This window comes from Nematolebias whitei, chromosome 6 (genome assembly GCF_014905685.2).
Source record: "Nematolebias whitei isolate Nwh7 chromosome 6, NemWhi1, whole genome shotgun sequence".
NCBI classification, from domain to species: Eukaryota; Metazoa; Chordata; class Actinopteri; order Cyprinodontiformes; family Rivulidae; genus Nematolebias; species Nematolebias whitei.
The window spans coordinates 8,319,037-8,339,509 of record NC_056503.1 but is presented as its reverse complement, the minus strand read 5'-3'; the positions used below and the strand labels follow the sequence as shown (position 1 = coordinate 8,339,509).

The following is a 20,473-nucleotide window of genomic DNA, read 5'->3' as shown; positions in this document are numbered from 1 at the left end:
GGCCCCATGGGCAGAGACCCGGTCACCAGGCGCTTGCCGACAAGCCCCTCCCCCAGGCCTGGCTCCAGGGTGGGGTCCTTGTAACCCACGTCCGGGCAAGGGACACTGAGTTCCTTGTTTTGTTTTGTCCATAAAAATCTTATATATATATATAATAGTATATTTAGCTGACAGGTATATCTGTGTAATATCAGCATAACAGCGATGACACCTGAATAAGCATGATTTTCACGAAAAGAAAACAAAGGATCTATAGGATCTAAACAAAGGATATATGATCACAAAGAAGGTGCCCCAAGAGTTATTCCTCATAAATTTTGTAGTTAGTTTGACTTGCTTGCAGAAGGATTTATAGTGTACAAGACTAATGTAAGTAAAAGATGAAACTCATAATTTAGCTGAAGGAATGCAATTTAGACACTGTCTAATGAGACTTAAACAACATTTGAAGTATCCTGATGCATGCTCAATAATCCAGGTAGAAAAATCCAAAAAAAGTTCAATCTGGTCCTCTGGACATTCAAAAAAAAAAAAAAAAAAAAAAACAAAGAAAAAAAATGTAGAATAAAATCTACTTTTTTTATTATTATTATTTTTTTGAATGTCCAGAGGACCAGATTGAACTTTTTTTGGAACATTTGAAGTAGCAAACATGAATGTGCAGTAGACATATTTAGCCTAATATATGTTTTAGCAGGCTTAGGGGCAATGAGATTTAAAACTACACAAAACTGACATGATTTCCCTGTTCATGAAATCATTTTGTTTTCCCTCTTTTATTTGTTGTGGTACAAAAGAATGAACGTTAACAACAACAAACCTTGATTAAAAGTGTGTTTCTTGACAGACGATACAACAAAAAGAGCAACATTTGAACAAAGACGGATGATGAAAAGTAAATGATAGATGAATAAATAGTTGAATCCATTACCTTGAGAAAGTGGCAATTGTGTTGAAAATATTTTGTTTTAAAGTTGTGAATTAAAAATGCATTTTAATAATCAAGATTTCACAAAGTAAATTTCAAAAATGGTCAAATTTATAGCAAAAGAGGCCCAATTTTTCTGCAGATAATCATCAAAATGCGTTGTGATATCAGTAAAATAATGTTGGATGGATTATTTGTGAAAAAAAAAAAACCATTCACCCAGGAAAATGACATTTGCTACAAATGATAAGTTTTGATGCATTTATGCAACAAACAATTAGGTTTAGGGAAAAAAAAAACAGGACAAATTGAAACAGGCTTTTTCTAAAGTAATATGTATTTAAAAAAAATCACATAATCAAACACCCTTGGTATTTTTCATAAGGGCATTTAAACATGATATTTGCATATGTTGTCATCATGTACACTGTTATTGTGTTGCTAATTTCTTGATGAAAACATTCAAAGATTATTACTTTCTTAAAACCTGTTGCACTTGGCATTAATTGCACTGACATAATTATTGTGATACTTTGATGGCATCCATCCATCCATCCATTATCTTCATTCATATGGAAAATAGTTTCTAATAAGCATTAGTGAAATATATAAAACATGGGGTACAGTACAAGCACCTTCACACAGGTTACACGTTATGTAAAGCATAAGAAAAGTTTCATCTTGCATCAGTTTTTTTGTAGTTTGAATTTTTTTCCTCTATGTAACAGAAAGTCAGGTATCACACAGTTATGGAGTTGTTTATTTCCATTGGTGAAAACAAAACAATTATACTGTCACAATTTTGATAACACTCTATGCAGATGATATTACCTCGCATTAAACTCTGCTTTCCTTTATTATTTGCAGGGCTGTGGTACATATCCAGGTCAACGATGTAAACGAGTTTGCTCCAGTTTTTCGGGAGCCACAGTACCGAGCTGCTGTGACTGAAGGAAAGATTTACGACAGCATCCTGCAAGTTGAGGCCACAGATCAGGACTGTTCACCACAGTACAGTCAGATCTGTAACTACCAGATCACAACCAGTAACACCCCTTTTGCTATAGATCGGAATGGTGAGTAGAAGTGAAGGAAAATATGATCAGCAACAACAGATGTGATAATGTAAATTAAAATGAAACCTTATGTCACCTACTGACAATACTTTTTTCTAGTTTTTATTTATTTATTTATTACTTAAGCCCTGATCAAAATGAATATCTTTAATTTTCAGGTTTTAGACCCTTTAAATGGGGGAATGGCGAAGCAGAGGCTAGAGAAGGCGAGCCTGTGATCAGAAGGCTGTCGGTTCAACTCCATAGACCGACAACATAAAAAATGTGGGTGGGAAAGGTGAAGCACCCACACCTGCCTCCACCCTCATTTGCCCCACTCTGTGCCCTTGAGCAAGGCCCCTTAACCCCAACCATATGCCACCTTGGGTGCCCTAGACAGCAGCACTCTGCTCCACACAGAGAGCTGTGGTAGCTCAGTGGTCTGTGGTTGTGTCAGGAAATGCAACCAGCGTAATAACATTAGCCACGTCTTCATGAGAGTCATTTCGCTGTGGTGACCCCTGAAGAAGGGAGCAGCCAAAAGAAGAGAATGTCACCCACTGAGAATGTACTAAGTGCTGTTCAATACAAGTGTCTTCCATCTGACAAATCCTGTCCACACCTTTTAAAAGCAAATTCAAACCCATAAAAATGCAATGGCTAAAAAATCAAAACTACTCCTAGAATTTCCTGATGCATGCACAATAATCCAGGTAGAAACATCTAAGATGTTAAATCTGGTCCTCTGGACATAAAAAAAATAATAATAATAAATTAAAAAAATGTAGAAACGTTTCAACTTCCATCCCAAAGATTTCCTCAGTCTGAGATGCTGTATTCAGCTCACTCTTATAAATGTTTATATTTAGTATATTTATATTTACTTATAATTCCTAGAATTGGAAATTTTGAAATTTACCCTTCTATAAAGGTAATTTCTAATGCGTTACTACTTGTACTAAAATTGTTGTTTTTAGTGATTATTTAGGAAAAACATAAATAAATAAAATAACTTTTTTCACTTGTGTAAAGTCATAAAAAAATGACATTCGCTTTCATTTATTGGGATTTACTTAATAGGATATAATAAAAATCTGTTTTGTACCAGGGACTGGCATAGTGGCACAGCTGGTAGTGTCTTTCAGTGAGAAGGTTGCCAGATCGAATACCAGCCGTGGATCTTTCTGAGCAATGATGTGCAGTCAGGGAAAGCAGGTCAGGCAATGCTGCACCTGTCATCATGACAAGTAAAATACTAACAATAAGAGAAAATACATTTGACCACTTGACTGTTCTAAAAAACTGTTTTATAAAACTGTTTTCTGAATTATTTCAACACTTCACTGGTCAAAATCACATAATTTACACATTGCCTGTTCAAATATGGAAGAAATGTGCTGGGTGAGGCAGTGTAGTGTCCTGGCTTACCTCTGGGGGTGCTATGTCATATACAATATATAAAGTAAGCAGTTGGAGCGTGCCCATTGTTGTCTCTCTTTATATCGCCAATATTCATGTTTGATTACGCATGTGTTGCACATACTGATGTTCTACAGTTTGTCTAATATATCGAATGAATGTGTGTGACATATTTCTTATTTTTAATTGGTCATAAATGCACGGAGAAAATATACAGGGGTGAGGCAGAAAGTACTGTTCCGCACCGATAGGGGGCAATGCTGCCCCAAAGGTACAAAGACGCAGGTGCAGTCTTTGTGCGTTCTTCTGTTACGCAGAGGAGCAGGGGTGTAGCAAATCTATAATGGTACACTCGTTTAAATTTGTTTAGACAAAACTGAAGATCCTATGTCAAAACTAAAGTATTTTTTAACTCATTCTTCTTAAAATAAAGGTAAGGTAATACATGTTTATTTTTTTTAAAGAGAGGACTATTGAGTTGATTAAAGCATAAATAGATGCCTTTTTAAAAGAAAAAAAGCTAAATTGAAATATAAATTGGTTTGTGCTTTAAGAACTCAAAATCAGCTGATTTACGAGAAAAACCCTAAGTTGGAAGTGATTTGAATCGCAGGCCACCTGCGGCTTTGGGACTCGTCAGTATGGAAACAACACTGAGAGGCTCATAAGCACGGACCAGCAGAATGCATCCTAATATAGCCATTGTGGACCTTGGAAGTATCACTACAGCCTAAAAGGCTTGACAATAAAAATAGTCTGCCTGAATAGGTCAAAAATCGTGGTTATCTGAATATGACTCTCCGGCTGGCCACAAAACAGGCCGACTTATCAATTTCTCCTGGGAAATGTGTAAACTAAGGAAAAGCTTTGTCTATCGCAACCCCCTCCCGCCCTTCTGTGAAGTCTTATCAAAACTGTGCCAGCTGACCATCATCTTATCAGGACAATGGACTATCTTTTGGTGCTTCATAGACTGCCTCGTCGTAAATGCATATGTAATGTGTTATAAATGTGCTGCTGGCAGAGTTTTTTGATGTCTTAAACCATGTCCTGTTAAGACAAGGTATGAAGAGATTTTTTTTTTGTAATGCCACTACCCCTTTCCTAATGGTTTTGTCCCTTTTTCTATCTTAATTAAAAAAAAAAGATTCTGAAAAGAATAAAAAAGCCGCGGTATATAGCAGCAGCTTCATGCACTACGTCCATCTTTCGGGCGACTGTACGGACATATTCTCATTGTATCTCGGTGCAATGATAATAAAGCTTATTCTGATTCTGATATAAGCTTCTATTTTGGTTTCATATATGTGAGCATCCAATTCCAGACAAGTCAGTGCCTCACCTGTCACAAACCTCACTGCATGTCACTGTTTCAGAGTGGAGTTTACTTGTTCTTCTCGTGCATTTGTGTGTTTTCTCCAGACACTCTGGTTTCCTCCCACAGACCAAAAACATGCATGTTAGGCTGACAGATAACTGGATTGTTCCTAGGTGTGAGTGAAAGTGTCAATGGTTGTTTGTCTCTATACGTCCCTGTAATGGACTTGTGACCTGTCCAAGGTGTCCCTCGCCTCTCGCATATTGACTGCTGAACATGGGCACCAGTGACCCCTATAACCCAAAAAGGAAGAAGCAGGTAAAAAATAATGGATGGATGAATGTTTACCAGGTTCTAAAACAGTTTCTCTAACTTCAAGTGAACAAATATACAATAGATTCCATTGTGCCATTACTTAATAAACAAAGACAAGGAAATTTACAAAAGAAGATTATGATGGTATGAAATCTAAGCAGAAAGGCAAAAGGAAGGCATTATTGTTTTTGTGTGTATGTGGTGAGGGGAAAATCATCTTCTCTGCCGTTCTACAAACACAACTGCCTATGTCTGTCATGTGATCAAAGTATTTCAACCACTGAGTAGGTTTTAATGACATTCACAAAGGAACATATGAAAGTGCATCTGCAAAATTGTACAACTGATGAACTTTGGCATTCAGCTTCGCTCAAGATGGTTGTCCCACAGCTAAACAACCTTACCCAACACAAATATAGCTCTAATTATGTACATTTTAAAGATATTGATCTACATTTAATTTGGTGTGCTTGAAATTAACAGTAATTTATAACACATATTATATATTTGCTTAAAACTTTGGTATTACTTAGACTGTCAGCAACATGCCTAAAGAAGATGAATTTAAAAGGTTATTCAGAAAATAATAACTGAATTTACAATGACAACTCAACATGTGCCAAGATGGACACTACCACTTACCCACTTTTAACATTATAAAAATTGCTGTAACCTAATTTGAGGCAAATGTTTAATGTGGTAGTAACTGAGAATTATCCTCAACACATACACTCAGTTAATACACTTCTCAAATATGGTGCAATGCCACTTTCACAACTCTTATCAGTTCCTCACCACACCACACCAGTTAAGAGCCTGCCCTCTGCCAGTACTCACCCCCAGTCAGCCCGTTTTATGGGACCAACTTTTTTGAGGTTCCAAGCAGGCTGCTATGACCCACCCAACAAAACTGAAAACTTAATCTGAACTTCTATTTCATCCTAAATTTGGTTGATGGATGGCCCCACAAGAAATGAACGCATTTACAGAGAGATATTGGAGAAGAGCATGGCTACACCCACTATAAGCAGTGATGAGATAAGCTAAATATATTCAAGTCCAATTATAGGCCGATCAAGGACAACAAGGGGCAGAGTGGCTCAAATACTAGTTATGTTACCGCCCACTTTGCACTGACCATCACGAGAATGGGAAACAAGCTGCAGTGGCAAATCACCTACAGTACACCTGAGAAGAACTGATAAGATGAGAGCCGAGTGCAAGCGCGCTTATCAATGGCAGAGCAGCTAGTATCTAGTACTATTGCAAACCATGAAAGGTGCTGGGTACAATTTATAAGCAATGCACACACTTGCAATGTTGTCCTCCGGCAACGGCCTCCCATCTGACCCGTTCCGGCCTGATCGCCTGACCCGTTCTGGCCTGATGGATGGCCTCCCGGCCTCCCACCAGAACGATGACTTTTCTAGGAATGGTCCCCGGACCATGCAGACATTCTTTGTGTTCCCTAGTTTTGTTTAGTTTTGATCCCAGGCTCTTGTCCTGCCAGTTTTTTGTTTTGCCCTCATGTGTTCCTTGTGCCCTCCATCCTTGCGGTACCTCCCTCCTACCGCCCAAATTTTTTGGGTTGGGCCCTTTTTGGGACGTCAGGAGGCGTCCTTGGGGAGAGGGTACTGTAAGGATGGTATCCCTCTATCAGTCTCCCTGTGTCCGTACTCCCTAGTGTCTCTCAGTAATTACCCCAACCAGCTCCACCTGCGTGTCCTCCTGGTGTTTGTAATTTGTCTCGTCTAGTCTGTGTGTATATAAGCCCTGGTCTGTGTCTCAGTGTTTGTCGGTGCATCGTCTGGTACAGCTGCTGGTTTGTCTCCTGTGTTCCCTATATAATCCTGACCTTATCCTGTCTGTGAGTTTTTGCTGCCACATCAGCTATTTATTTTGATTATTAAAGTGATTATTATTTTACAACCTCACTTCTGAGTTCTGCATGCACAAATTAATTATTTCCTGCTCAGTTCCGCCTGAAGACCGTGACACCAGGTAAACAATAAGCTGGAAGGGGGCAGTCGAGCTCTTCTCCCAAATTGTAGAGAAACCCAGATAAGACAGGTGTCGCACTAACATCTTAGTTTGTACTTCCGCCTCTTCTCTGGACTGGGTCAGCAGAAGAAGTTCATCCAGATAAAAAAATAATTTTCATCCCCACCATGCGCAATGGCTGCAGGGACATTTCTATGCATTTGGAAAATGTGTGGGGGTCGAGCGAGTACCCAAACGGCAGGTGGTTGTACTTGTACTGGACTCCCTCTAAGGAAAACCCAGGAATTTCCTGTGTTTGTGGATGATCGGAATGTGTAAATATGCATCCTTCAGATGTACGGAGACAAACCAGTCGTTCTGTCTGATGAATTCAACACCCATTTGATTGTCATCATGTGAAAAGGTATTTTCATGATGTATACAATTATAAAAGACAGATCCAAAATTAGTCTCATCCCACCTGTCTTTTTCGGTACCATGAAGTATCGGGAGTAGAAGCCTGCACCTTCCTCCCCACGGGGAAACCTGGAAATATCATCTTTCATCAGGAGTTCTCTTAATTTGGTAAGATGGCAAGATGGCCTCCCAAATTCCATTGAATCTTGGGGGTGTTACTGAAAATTGCAGTATGTAACCTTTGTTTATGAACCGATCCATACATCTGTTAATGGATCATATGCACCTCCATTTGGCACTGTGCTCTGAGAGTGGACACACATGCATGCTTTTTGCTGTGTGCTAAAAAGGAGCCCCTGCCACCGCCACCCACAGAGGCGTATCTTCTGGGGGATGAGAAAGGGCTGCATATCAGCATCAGTGTAAAATTTTTCACCCTGACCCACAGCTGGTCCCAGCCGGGGGGGATGTGCACACTGAGCGGGCATTACAGTGATGTGCCGCTTTGGGAGCAGCTCACATTGTCCATCCTTATGCTCTCATCCACCGACAGGTAGGAGAAGGAAACTGGAGGAGGAGGGGATTTGAGGAGTCGTATCCACACCTGCTGCACCTGTTTCTGCCACGGGCTCATATTCTGACAGGAGAGAAGAGGACTAAGGATCTTTGTGTTCTTTTGAGATGGTGACATTATGGTAACTTTTAAACATATGTTTAAAAGTCACCGTGTCACTCTGTGTTGAGGGTCTTGTGAGGAAAAACTGCAGGATTGTACTTTGTACAACCTGACTGTTGTGAGGATTGTTGTGGGGGGAGAGCAATGCTTCTAGCTAACTCCTTCTTGGAGGCAGAGATGTCCGACTGACTCTGCTGGACATCATCTTTTACTCTTTAGCTTTCTTATGATGCTTGCTGGCTGAAGAATAAAGGTAAACTGATCCCCAGTCTTAAGGCAATTTATACAGACCAGGGGTGGGCCCACACAGCAGGTGGACATGGACTAAAGTTTTCAGTGATACGCACTGCACACTGCGGAAAACTCATTAGCAATAGCCTTAAAGGGCAAAGCCTAAATGCAATAGAACACAGATTTCTTTTAAGGGAGTTCTTGTCCTGAAGGCAGCCCAGAATGTGTGGTTTTAGACTGTGAAAAGAAACCAGATTTCCTGGAGAAAACTCACAGAAACACAAGCTATGTTTACATGCGCAGAATTCTTTGACCAGATTGAAATGTGTTCTGTTTGAATAATTCAAATGTATTGTTTGCATGGGCACAATCTGTTCATGATGAGCGTTTACATGCAGCGGGCTTTGTTCTGAACAGCAGTACTGACATGCGCAGAGTGGTAAACTCTCCTTAAAAAAACCACCGAAGAAGAAGTTCTACTTCCGGGTGAACGTAAACAAACCTGAGCACCCAAAATGGACCCGCAACAGGTTTTAATGATGGTGGAGACGTTATTGCACTCCCTGACTGAGCTACAGGTAATAGAAATCATTTTGAGCTCTTTAAAAGTTTCTAGTAGAAATGTTGTGTCGCTCACCGACCAGTTTTACTTCCCTGACATGCTAATATTATTAGCGTTAGCCAGGCGGAAATGGCAAAGTCGCACATACGCAGTCAGGTCAGTTTTTCACCATCAGATAAAAACGAACAGATCAAGCGTTTACATGCGCACCGATCGGGTTTCAGATCGGCGTAAACCACCCGTTTCGTTCTGATCACAAATTATAACGGATCGCGCCGAATACACAAAAAATAACCCGAACGGAGTGTTTACATGACACACTTTTATTCCGACCGGCCATTTGATCCGGTTACTTATGTCCATGTAAACATACCCACACAGAGAACATGCAAACGCCACACAAAAAGACCTCTTACCAAAACTGGGGCTTGAACTCAGGACCTTTTTGCCATGAGACCACAGTGCTACCCACTGAGCTAATGTGTAGCCCAAATAAAAAAAATATATAAATATAAAATAAAATACTGTAAATAAGCAACACCACTGTGTCCTTACTGTTTTGTTCAGTTTGTTTTGGTTGTCATTGTAGAAAGCACACGTTGTGCTTGTGTCGCTGCTTATTTACTTTTACATTATGTGAGTGTGTTTCCTTGAAGAAGTAATGGGTATTTAATTTCAAAGCATCATTATGTATCATTGTCTAATTAGCTGTGATGGCATAATATAATCACTGTAACAAATGAGATCATGCTGGAAATGACAGGTAGCTTCTATCCTTTAAAGAGGTTTGATTAACGCTAATGTTTCTCAAAATGAGGTTCATGTTTTCATTAAACACTTACTGTTTTCTGATGTAAAGTCATTGCTGCCTCTTGCCCTCTTGTTTTGCTCTCGGATGTTTTTCTTCCTCACTAAAACTAATAATTATACTATTTCTCCAGCATCCACATTAGATATTTGGTTTTATTTTCCACCAGTAATGGGATTGCTAATGTTATTGTTCAGAATAAAAGCAATAGTGACTTACTGATACATACATACAGTACTTACATCATAGTAAGGTTTTTACTATTTTAAAGCCTGCAGATCATCCATCCATTATTTTTTACCCATGCACTTCTTTCTTTCTGGGTCACTGGGCAGATGGTGCCTATCCCCAGCAGTCAATGTACAATAAGCAAGGAGCACATTGGATATATTACAAATCTATCACAGGACTACATAGAAACAAACAAGAAAAACAACCATTCACACTCTCACTCACACCTAGAGATGACTTAAGAGTCTTTCATACTCGATCTGAATTGGCAAAAATGACTCTCATTGATGTAGTTGCATAACAAAAATGGTGTCATTTTGTTGTCAAAGCTGCTTCGCTCGCCCCTTCTCGACACAAGGCCAGGGCCAAACTTTTCCTCATGGGCGTAAACGCAAAGTATTTTGCGATTGGTCAGAAGTTTGTTGACATGATCGTCAAGGCGGTAATGTGCTCAGACCTTCAGCTGTAAGACTCTTCAAACACAATCAATTTGTCAAATGTCCCAAAACTCAAGGATGGAGATCGTAGAGACATCATGTACAGTCTGCTGAAAGTGTGGCGCTTGCTTCGTGATAGATTTTTGGTCAAAGGGCGCATGCAGGGATGGAGTGGAGACTTCTGGAGAGAGAAAAAATAACTGTGTGGTGAGATATGCTGCAGCGGGAGGGGTTTCCCATGAGCTTGTAACAATCTCCCATCTAAATGTGAGCTTGTACACGCTCAAGAGAGTTCTTTTAACTATTTTTGAAAATATTAGGAAACTAAGTATAACACTGGACCGTCCTAAATAAACATTATGAACAACAATGAAAAGAGGAAATAAAGAAAAAAAGTAAAGAATGAACTTGGACACGTCAAGTTCAAGGTGTTGTTGGTTGAGGCTCGATATATTAATCAAACAAAAATCAGCTGTTCCAATCGATATTCAAACATAATCAGTTACACAAGCACATCTTCATGATCATGATAAAGTCTCCGAAATAATTCAAGTTTCTATATTTCCCAAGAGAGATCTCTCTTATTGTCCCATAAAAAGTCGGCAATTAGGCACTCAAAAAATATTCAGAAAATAAAAACTTGTTGGGGCCATAAGATCCTCCAGTCTCTCAAAACTAAAAATAAATAAATAAATAATAAGGAAACGTCTAACCGGGTTGGCGTCTCTGTCCCCGGGGTTTCTGTCTTTAGACCTGGAGTGCTCTCCGCCAAAATACCAAAATCGCTCCAGGGAATCCGGACTGGTCCTTCCCCGTGTGGCACTTTGCATTAATACGGGAGTCTTTCTCTTCCCTCCAGACTTGGGTCTAACTTCAGCATGAAGCCCAACTTCACTTATCCTGGGCGAACTCGGGAGCTTCACCGGTCCGTTTGCTGCGTCTTCGCATGCTGCTTCACCTGCCACACCCACATGTGCTGTTAAATACTTGTCTCTTTATTAGTTCCGGTAAAACTGTGACCCAGATATTTTTCATGTGGATTCTTTCGAGGCTGAAATACACATCTACAAAAACTTCTTGTATTTATACTAATACAAACATTTTTATTTCTATTTCCTTTATTTAGGTCCAAGGTAAACCATTTTTCACAAATACCTTCATTTAGTGTGATGTCACAATCTCTGCATCTGTATCTCATGGACTATGAAAGGTGTGTGCGAAAACAAACGTCCTGCAACCACATGACCGCAAGTCATTTATATGTCAGAGGATGTAGTGTCCTGGGCCCTTTAGTGCTACTAGTAAATCTAACGTGCATGTTTATGCTCTGTGAGAGGAAACTGAAGTACTAAGAGAAACCCACATCTGCAAGGAGAGGCCTGCTGATTATTTTATTATATAATCAAAAATAAATTCAAGATCATTTTACAAACCCATTATCACCATCAGACTGCATAGTCAGTCGCTACTTCACGGTTTGACATTCGCAGACTCGCTCTTTCATTATTATTTTTTTTTTAACAATTGTCAACTTAAAAAAAGTTACGTAAACTCTGTGGAAACATTATTTCAACAATCTCAAGACCAGAAAACATTAGATACACTAAAATAAACTAGGCAGAAATTAGATGACTGACTAACCTATAAAGTGGAAGGGGCATTGTGATTTTTGAAAAGAAAATATTATGAGTATGGTAATAAAGCAAGACGCCTATTGACTTTTCAGTTGCATAAAGCTCAGTCTAACAGAATTGTAGGATAAATTAAATGTACCTTGACAAACCTGATCCTTACACAACCAAAATAAATTACTAAGGCCTTTACTGATTATTATAATAATATAAGCAGATGCCTGGAAATGTTGGAAAAATGTAAAAAAAACAACAACAAAAAAATCTGTTAAAATGCCCAAACTAACACATGATGAGGCTGAGGTCATGGAACACCTTATAACCCAAGTCAAAATTAAAACAAGATGATTTTTAACTTTATAAATAGCAAAACTCCAGGTGTTGATGGTTTATATGGAGAATACTATAAGGCTTTTATGAACTAATTAATGCCTATTCTATGTAAAGTCTACAATCATGATCTGACAGAGAGAGACCCCCCGTAGTAATAGTTGGAGGCAGTGATCAGTGTCATACACAAAGAAAATAAGGATCTGAATCTCTGTACCACCTACCATCCAATCGGTCTTCTGTGTGTAGATATGAAAATTCTAACCTCAGTACTTGCAAACAGAATTCAGAAGTACAGTTGTGCCTCGTTTATCAGTGGGATCCGTACCCTGAAGCACTGCGATAAGTGAAAACAGTACAAGTAGTAGGCCTATAGTAGTTTAATTATATATATGTATATATATATATATATATATATATATGTGTATGTGTGTGTGTGTGTGTGTGTGTGTGTGTGTGTGTTTTAAGCCCTTCCCACACTTGCAATATTCTAAACAATATTTCTAAACTCTAGAAAATCTAAACAAGCACAGAATGTCATGATTTCAGCTTCCTGCCACCACTGTTCCCAGACACCTGCAAGCACTCTTGGCCACGTCCACTTTCCCCAATCTGCATAGAGAACAGCTGATCAGCTGCAGCAGGAAGCTTATCCTGCAGTATGGGCTGCAAAAAGGTGCAGCAGGTGCTAAATTATTAAAAATATATTTATTTTAAATAAAAATTCCATGCCGATCATGCGGCTCATCCATCAATCAGTCAATTGTGTGTCATGGCCAATTTTATTTTGAAAAACCTCGATAGAGCGAGTCCGCGATAAACGAACCGCAAATTAGCGAGGGAGTACTATATATAAAAACTGTGGCTATGCTTGATCAAACTGGCTTTATTACCAACAGACAAGGTTGTGATAATGTTAGAAGAACCCTAAATCTATAAATAATTGCGATGAAGAAGGACACCCCGTCGATACTTCTTGGCCGAGATGCTGAGAAGGCCTTCGACTAGGTGGACTGGCTTTTTATAGAGCAGCCAGTTAGACATATGGGTTTAAGAATGTGTTTGTTGACTGGATAAAAATACTCAATAGGAGTCCAAAATCCAGAGTAAAAGTAAATGATCATTGCTCATTTTTTTTTTTCCTCTGGGACACGGCACACGTCAGGGAGATGCTCTGTCACTTTGTCAATTCGCTCTTAGTATCAAGCCAATCAGAAGCAATGATGATTGTTGGTGATTGGCCCTCCTAATTAGATAAGTTGGTTTCCTTGAAAAAAATCATCCCATGGATTTAGATATCTAGGCATTAACATTACTCCAAAAATTACACACCTCTTTGACTAAAGAAAACTACTTAAGGAAATCTAAAAGGACTTGGAAAGATGGGATGTACTCCCTTTGTCCCTCTTGGGTAGAATAGAATCAATAAGAATGAATGTACTTCCAAGATGATTATTTTTATTTCAGTCCCTTCCAGTATTAGTGCCACAATGTACATTCAAAACCTTAGGAAACCTTGTGTCAAAGTTTATTTGGCAAAAGCGAATGCCATGGGTACATTCAAAAGTATTAAGGACCAGTAAAGAACGAGGTCTAGGACTACCTAACTTAAAGCATTACTGGGCAACACGTGCATTATTTTGCTTTGGATGACTAATAACACAGTCACACAGTGGGTTTCAATTGAACAAAACTAACTCCTTCAACTGTCATTAAGTATCCTACCATTCCTGAGTCAAATCTCTCTAAACAAAGTAAAAAAAAAATAACAATCCCTGGAAACGTCTTAAGTGTTCTACAAACACTTAAGGTATGGACCTTACTAAAGATCAATGTTACATATTGCACATCCTGTTGCTAGCAGCAAGAAAGACTATTACCCTAAACTGGATTAAGTCCTGCTCACCAACTGTTGCTCAGTGGATGCAAAAACTGAAACATGTCTATGTGACGTAGCATCTGACTGCCCAATTACAAATGAAAATGAATATTTTGAATATTTGAATATTGTGTCTATTGGTGGTTTTTGTATGTGTAAATTGAGCCCAATCTCAACACTTTTTGTTCTTCATACTCTGTACATTTCCTTTTTGATGCAATTAAGTTCATTAAATAAATAAATTCAAGATAACATTTTACATTCAGGTCTTCTGGACAGTTGACCTGACTGAAAAATGTTGGATAGTATACCTGGATTATTGAGCATGGATTTTGTTAAATTCAAGATAATTTTACAAACCAACTTTTACCATCAGAGTGTACAGTAGTCCCTCGCTACTTCACGGTTCAACTTTCGCAGACTTGCTCTTTTGCAGTTTTTTAACGATTATCAACTTTTATTATTGGTCACGTGATTGAGACATGGGATAAAAAGTTAACCAAAAAAAAAAAAACTTTGGACAGGTGCAACCATTTTGTTGATTACATTATAACACCAGTTACAAAGAACTACACTACCCAGAAGCCAACAGTGGTTCCGGCCGCTGCTTTCTGCCCCAAATGGTGTGGACAAAGAAATCCTGATAAGTCCTCCCGTTATAGTACACATCACAACAAAGACAGTGTGGTTTTCAAAGTGGATGTTTTTGTTTTCAGTTTATGGCAGTGAAGTTGAAGAAGGAATATCTGATATTTCTGTTGATAACTTACGTGAAGTGCTATTTTGTAAACAGATTACCATTGTTTCCAATAGACAATGTGGGAATGTGTTCTTATGCTGTCCAACCAAGGAGCACTCCCTATCGGTCATCACCAGCAGGGAGGAGAGGCAATTTTTCTTGGTCAGCTCAGCCATGGGGAGCCATCAGATCTGTATGCTGTCTCCTGTGTGCATCCTTCCACAAGTTATTTTACTCTCTTTACAAGTTGTATTTGGCTTTCTTTAATTTGTACTGGAAAAGCTGTAATGTTGCGGTACTTTCTCCCAGATCTGGCCATCAGCTCTTAGCAGACGCTGCTTTGAGATCAGCTGAATGCAGCCACTTTTCATGAACAAACATACCCATTGAATTCCTACTAATCACACAATGCTCACTGTATAGTGCTGTGAAAACTAGTTCTGACAGGGGGCAATGCACAGGACAGGGTGTCAACAGTTGGTAAGCATAGAAAACACACAATTTTTGTTAAGCATACATAGATAGATAGATAGACAGACAGACAGACAGACAGATGGATGCATCCCAAGTAGCATGTTCTAATTATACAGAGAAAAAAAAACAACAACATATGAAATAATCAAAAAAAGAAAGAATATACAGACACTACATTCATTACTAACCTGTATACAAGTAGTCCCTCACTACTTCAAGGTTAAACTTTCCCAGACTCGCTCTTTTGCAGTTTTTCAAAATAAGGTTGGACATGACACACAGCAAAAGATTGAAGAAAATCCATGTGTAAAATAAATTATTTTAAATGATTTTGCACCTGCTGCACTTGTGTGCAGCCCACATGTACAGGGAGAAGCTCCCTCCTGCAGCAATGTGGTCATGATCTCCACTGTCTGGCTCTCTGCCACGCCTACTTCTACGCTGCAATCACACTCATGCTCATCACTCCCAATCTCCCTCCCTCTGTGTAAATAAACAATTTTAATTTAAATACTGTACTGCAATAGTTTAAATAAACAATCCATGCTATATGAACAGCTTTATTTTAAATAATCACGTTGACCACAACTGAGTCTTTAGTCCCTCTCGGTGAACATCCAGGCCACTGGGAAATATCCTGATGCTCCAATGGACAGTTCGCCCCAACCTGTTGCAATCACTTAAAACAATTTATTTTAAATACTTTTGGACATAAGATTGTGCTTTTGTTTTATTTTATTTATTTTTTTATTTTGTGTGTGTGTGTGCTGTGCTTATTTGATGTCTCATGCCTGAAGACATCTGCTCTGCAAATTCAGACTACAGATTTCAGCTAAAACCCTCCGATAAGTTTTGCTTTCTGGCCTTTGTGTGAATGACCCACGCCTGTTTGACTATGAACTCAGACCTCGGACTCCGAGTTGAGCTCTCATAACGAAGCTCCACATTCTGAGAGTGTTTGTCCGACTTTCACTCACATATCACGTGATCCGTCCATCCAAACCCCTGTTCCCTTTGTCATCATCACAGCTTTGAATTCTCCACCAGTGATTGAGTTCTACAGAGTGACAGCTGATGATAATAACAATAAAGTTTACTTGAACTTGGACTACTGTATCCCTACTTGGCATTATTTTCACTTATCGTGGTGGGGCGTGGTCCAAAACCCTGCAATATAATAGGGACTACTGTATATGTATTCATCAGAGTCAGAGATTCTTTATTGTCATTCGCACCTCATGTGGTACATGTGGTGGAGCGAAATTATGTACACAGGGTCCCAGTTACATCCAACAATAAAATGTAAAAGAAAAACAATGATAACATCTAAGATATGAACTAAGAAAAACATCCACTAAATAGACACTAAGCACTAATAGCATAAAAACAATTACCATTACCATTTTATTTATAGAGCACTTAAAACAGCTACAAGGCCAACCAAAGTGCTGTACAGACATAACAACAGACAACACAAGAAGCAATATACAAAATGAAGTAAATCAAAAATATAGACATAAAAACAATGCAGATAATACTTTGTAAATATGTCGACTAACCAGTGTGGAGCATACAGGTTCAAAACACAGATCCTCTGGTGTTGAAAGCCACTGAATAGTAGTGAGTTTTTAAACGGGATTTGAAAACCAAGAGGGAGGGGGCCTGTCTGACAAGCAGAGGTAACTCGTTCCAAAGTCGTGGTCCTGCTACAGAGAAGGCACTGTCACCTCTGCGCTTAAGACGAGTTCCTGAAACTGTGAGGAGCAACTGGTCCGCTGACCTCAAGGAATGTGGTGGGACATACGGCTGTAGCAGTAAAAAACATTATGTCAAACATCAGCACAAACATGAACACGAGTCTGTGTGAGCAGACATTTACATGCAGATTAAACTTCATGCCTCTCACAATAGAGTACTAAGAGTTCGTGTTAGCCTAGCTAGGGTAGCCTACATACCACACAATCTCATGCAGTTTGAAAAATTGGAACTCCATATTCTGTAGTTTTGTTAATTTTATTTATTTATTTTATTATTTTACTGTGAATGTGCTCCGGATGGGAAGCAAATGGTTTTATTTAAAGAAAAGAAGTTCAGATGTGTGGATTTGTTTTATATTCATCCTGTCTTGAGAAACTGAGAATCTACAGTACATTAGCACATATTTATTAATGAAAAAGGCAGCTTCAGATTTTCTAAAAACTTTCTTCTTCTCTTTATTGATGTAGGTGAAAGTTTAAGTAAAATATTAATGGTTCTGAAATCCAGTTATGAGTCTTTAACTTCCTCTAACATCTATTAACATTTTCTCCTAAGTGGTTAAAATTACACCTGCTATGCTTGTGCTAGTAAATCAATCCAATCCACCAAGTTTAGCTTTGTATTTCATTACGGCCTGCCAGCTTTGTTTAAGGTTATCTTACAGATGTTAATGTGTTCAAACTAATGAGGTAATGATTTTTAAATGTGATTCTAATGCAGGAGGAGGCTCACTAAGTGAAAACAAAATCATTAAGTTTCACATTAGCATGTTTGGTAACATCTTACTGATGCTAACTAATGTATGAATGTTAAAATGACATGGATTTAGTTTTGTTTTAATTGGCTGGAGAACTTTTATATACTAACCTTTACAGAGCCCAACAAGGTGGTGTAGCGGTCAGTCATTTGCATGTAACAAATCAGAACAAAACTTTCATCTTGGGTACCCAGAAAATGACAAAATTGTACCTGTCTTTTAATTCTTGCCTCTTTCCATAGCTCATACAGAAATAATCACACAACAAACCATATGATCAGTTAGGTAGTAAATGGTACTAATGTAGCCTAATCGCTGTGCACAGACTCAAAAACAACTTCTTACCATTGGCCACCTGGACTCAACCCATTAACTTCCCTAAGCATTATTTTCCTTTAATGCATTATGTTTGGTCACTCACGGGATGTGCAGTATATTCACTCTGCTTTCACTACTATTACCGTTGCAAGTAAAGACTGGGACAGCTGTGGCTGAGTGGTTAGAGCAGTCGTCCTCCAATGCAAGGGTTGGGGGTTCGAATCCACCAGCAGTCACATGCTGAAGTGCCCCTGGGCAAGACACTGAACCCCTCATAGCTTTTGATGTGTGTCCCATCAGTGCATGAATGTGATAAAGCACTTATTATTCTCTTTAGAATGATTTGTTCAATTAGCTTTGTATAGATCTACAAAGTAGTTGAAAGTCGTTGCTGTACAGGTATGAATGGGTAAATGAGGCACAGATTGTAGTGTAAAGCACTTTGAGTGTCTTGAAATAAGTTAGAAAGTCGCTATTTAAGTACAGTCCATTTACCATCCATACTACCTCACCTGTATTCTTCTGACCAGTATGTCTCTGTGTTTTTGGAACTGGTGTTTCTTGTGAATATACTGTAGGTCTTTAATATATGCATTCATTTAATGCATTGAATTGCTGTGTATATAAGTGTTTTTTTTTTTATGCATACACTGTAATTTGAGGAAACCTTAATTTCATGCTCATGCTGGGCGATGACTGACAATCACTTTTATTCTACTCTATTCTATTCTTTTTTGCAAGCTTATCATCTGTGTAGTCAGTCCTGTGCTCTGAATGCTTTCATGCTGAAATGATGGAATGAAGCTCTCTGAAGCAACTTTGTAGGAACTTTTTTATTGTCAGCAAAAACAACACATGAACCTCTGCACAAGCGCACCACTATACTCAGGCATTCAGGATGGATTTTTAAATATTTATCATCGACCTTTTTTTATCTTTATTCTTAGCTATTCTAAAAACTTATACTTCTTCTTTGGGATTTTCCCTCATCAGGGGTTACCACAGCAAGTTGTCATCCCCCTTCTCACTATGTCCTCTGCATCCTTGGTCCTCACTCCAAATACCTTCATGTCCTCTCCTAATGCATCCATATCTCCTCTATGGCCTTCCTACATTCTTGACTTTCCTCTTCTCCCTCTGTGTCCTGACACATTTTCCTCCTATTGCTCTTCGACTAACAGTTACAAAAATAGCACAATTTCCACTGGCACCCTGTTTGTCAACAGTACCGGTGGTGGTCGTTGTTAACCTGGGCCTCGACTGATCCGGTATGGTTTTGCTTTGATGGACTCGCATTATTTTTTGGCAAAGTGTTTTACGTCAGATGCCCTTCCTGACACAACCCTCACCATTTACCCGATCTTGGGACCAGAACCAGAGATACACTGGCTTGTGCTCTCCAGTGGATGCTTTCTAAAAACTCTAAAACTAGACTCTAAAACTTTAAAAATACTAAAAACTTATACAGTAGCATGATTTTCTGTCTCGGCAATTTTGGAAAAAAAATCCTACATATGGCTCATGTTCATTTCAGTAGTTATTGTATTTAATAGAGTCCTAGTTATTAATAGCATATGTGCTTATAGATTAATAACTTTTGTTTTCTGTTTGTGTTCATAACCCTTAACTCTGTCAAAACATGTACATATACATATTTACATTCATGGAAATCAAATGTACTTCAGTGCCATTGGTTTTGATTTCCTGTTGGACAGATACAAAATTGCTATTTGTTGCCTTTTTTTTTTTTTTTTGCCCAATGACAACACGTTTGTGATCAAATGCCAATTTCTTTTGCTGTTGATAAATTGTCCAAGTATAAAAAAATACTGAACTGACAACTTTTTTCTTATTTGAATGACCACAGTTCAATACCGGCACATTTCTTTCTGTCCATCTGGGGTCCTCTTGTTTCCTAAAATAAATAGTTTATCAGTTATTTTTTTCTTTTAGAAAAAAAATTGGTTAGCAATTCTCCATCTTTTTAACAGTCTTGTAAAGAAATGGCTCTTTAATCTACAACAGATATCATTTATTTCAAACTCAAATATTACATTTCTTCAAGATTGCAGAATCCTTTGGCCTCCCCTAATCTCCATTCAGATGGTGCAACAGGCCAATGACTGACAAAAAAGTCAGAATTATAGGCATAATAACATGGCAATAACATGGCAATAACATGGCGATAACATGGCGATAACATGGCGATA

The 20,473-nt window shown here is 38.6% G+C and overlaps 1 protein-coding gene across 1 annotated transcript in view; it reads left to right on the top strand.

The window, feature by feature from the left end:
* LOC119410489 (calsyntenin-2) overlaps positions 1 to 20,473 on the top strand; it is a 662,902-nt gene that overhangs the window by 369,803 nt on the left and 272,626 nt on the right. Inside the window, exon 4 of the mRNA XM_037677368.1 lies at positions 1,796 to 2,004. Coding sequence (XP_037533296.1) covers positions 1,796 to 2,004 — 209 coding nt within the window. The remainder of the gene's footprint in view (positions 1 to 1,795; positions 2,005 to 20,473) is intronic.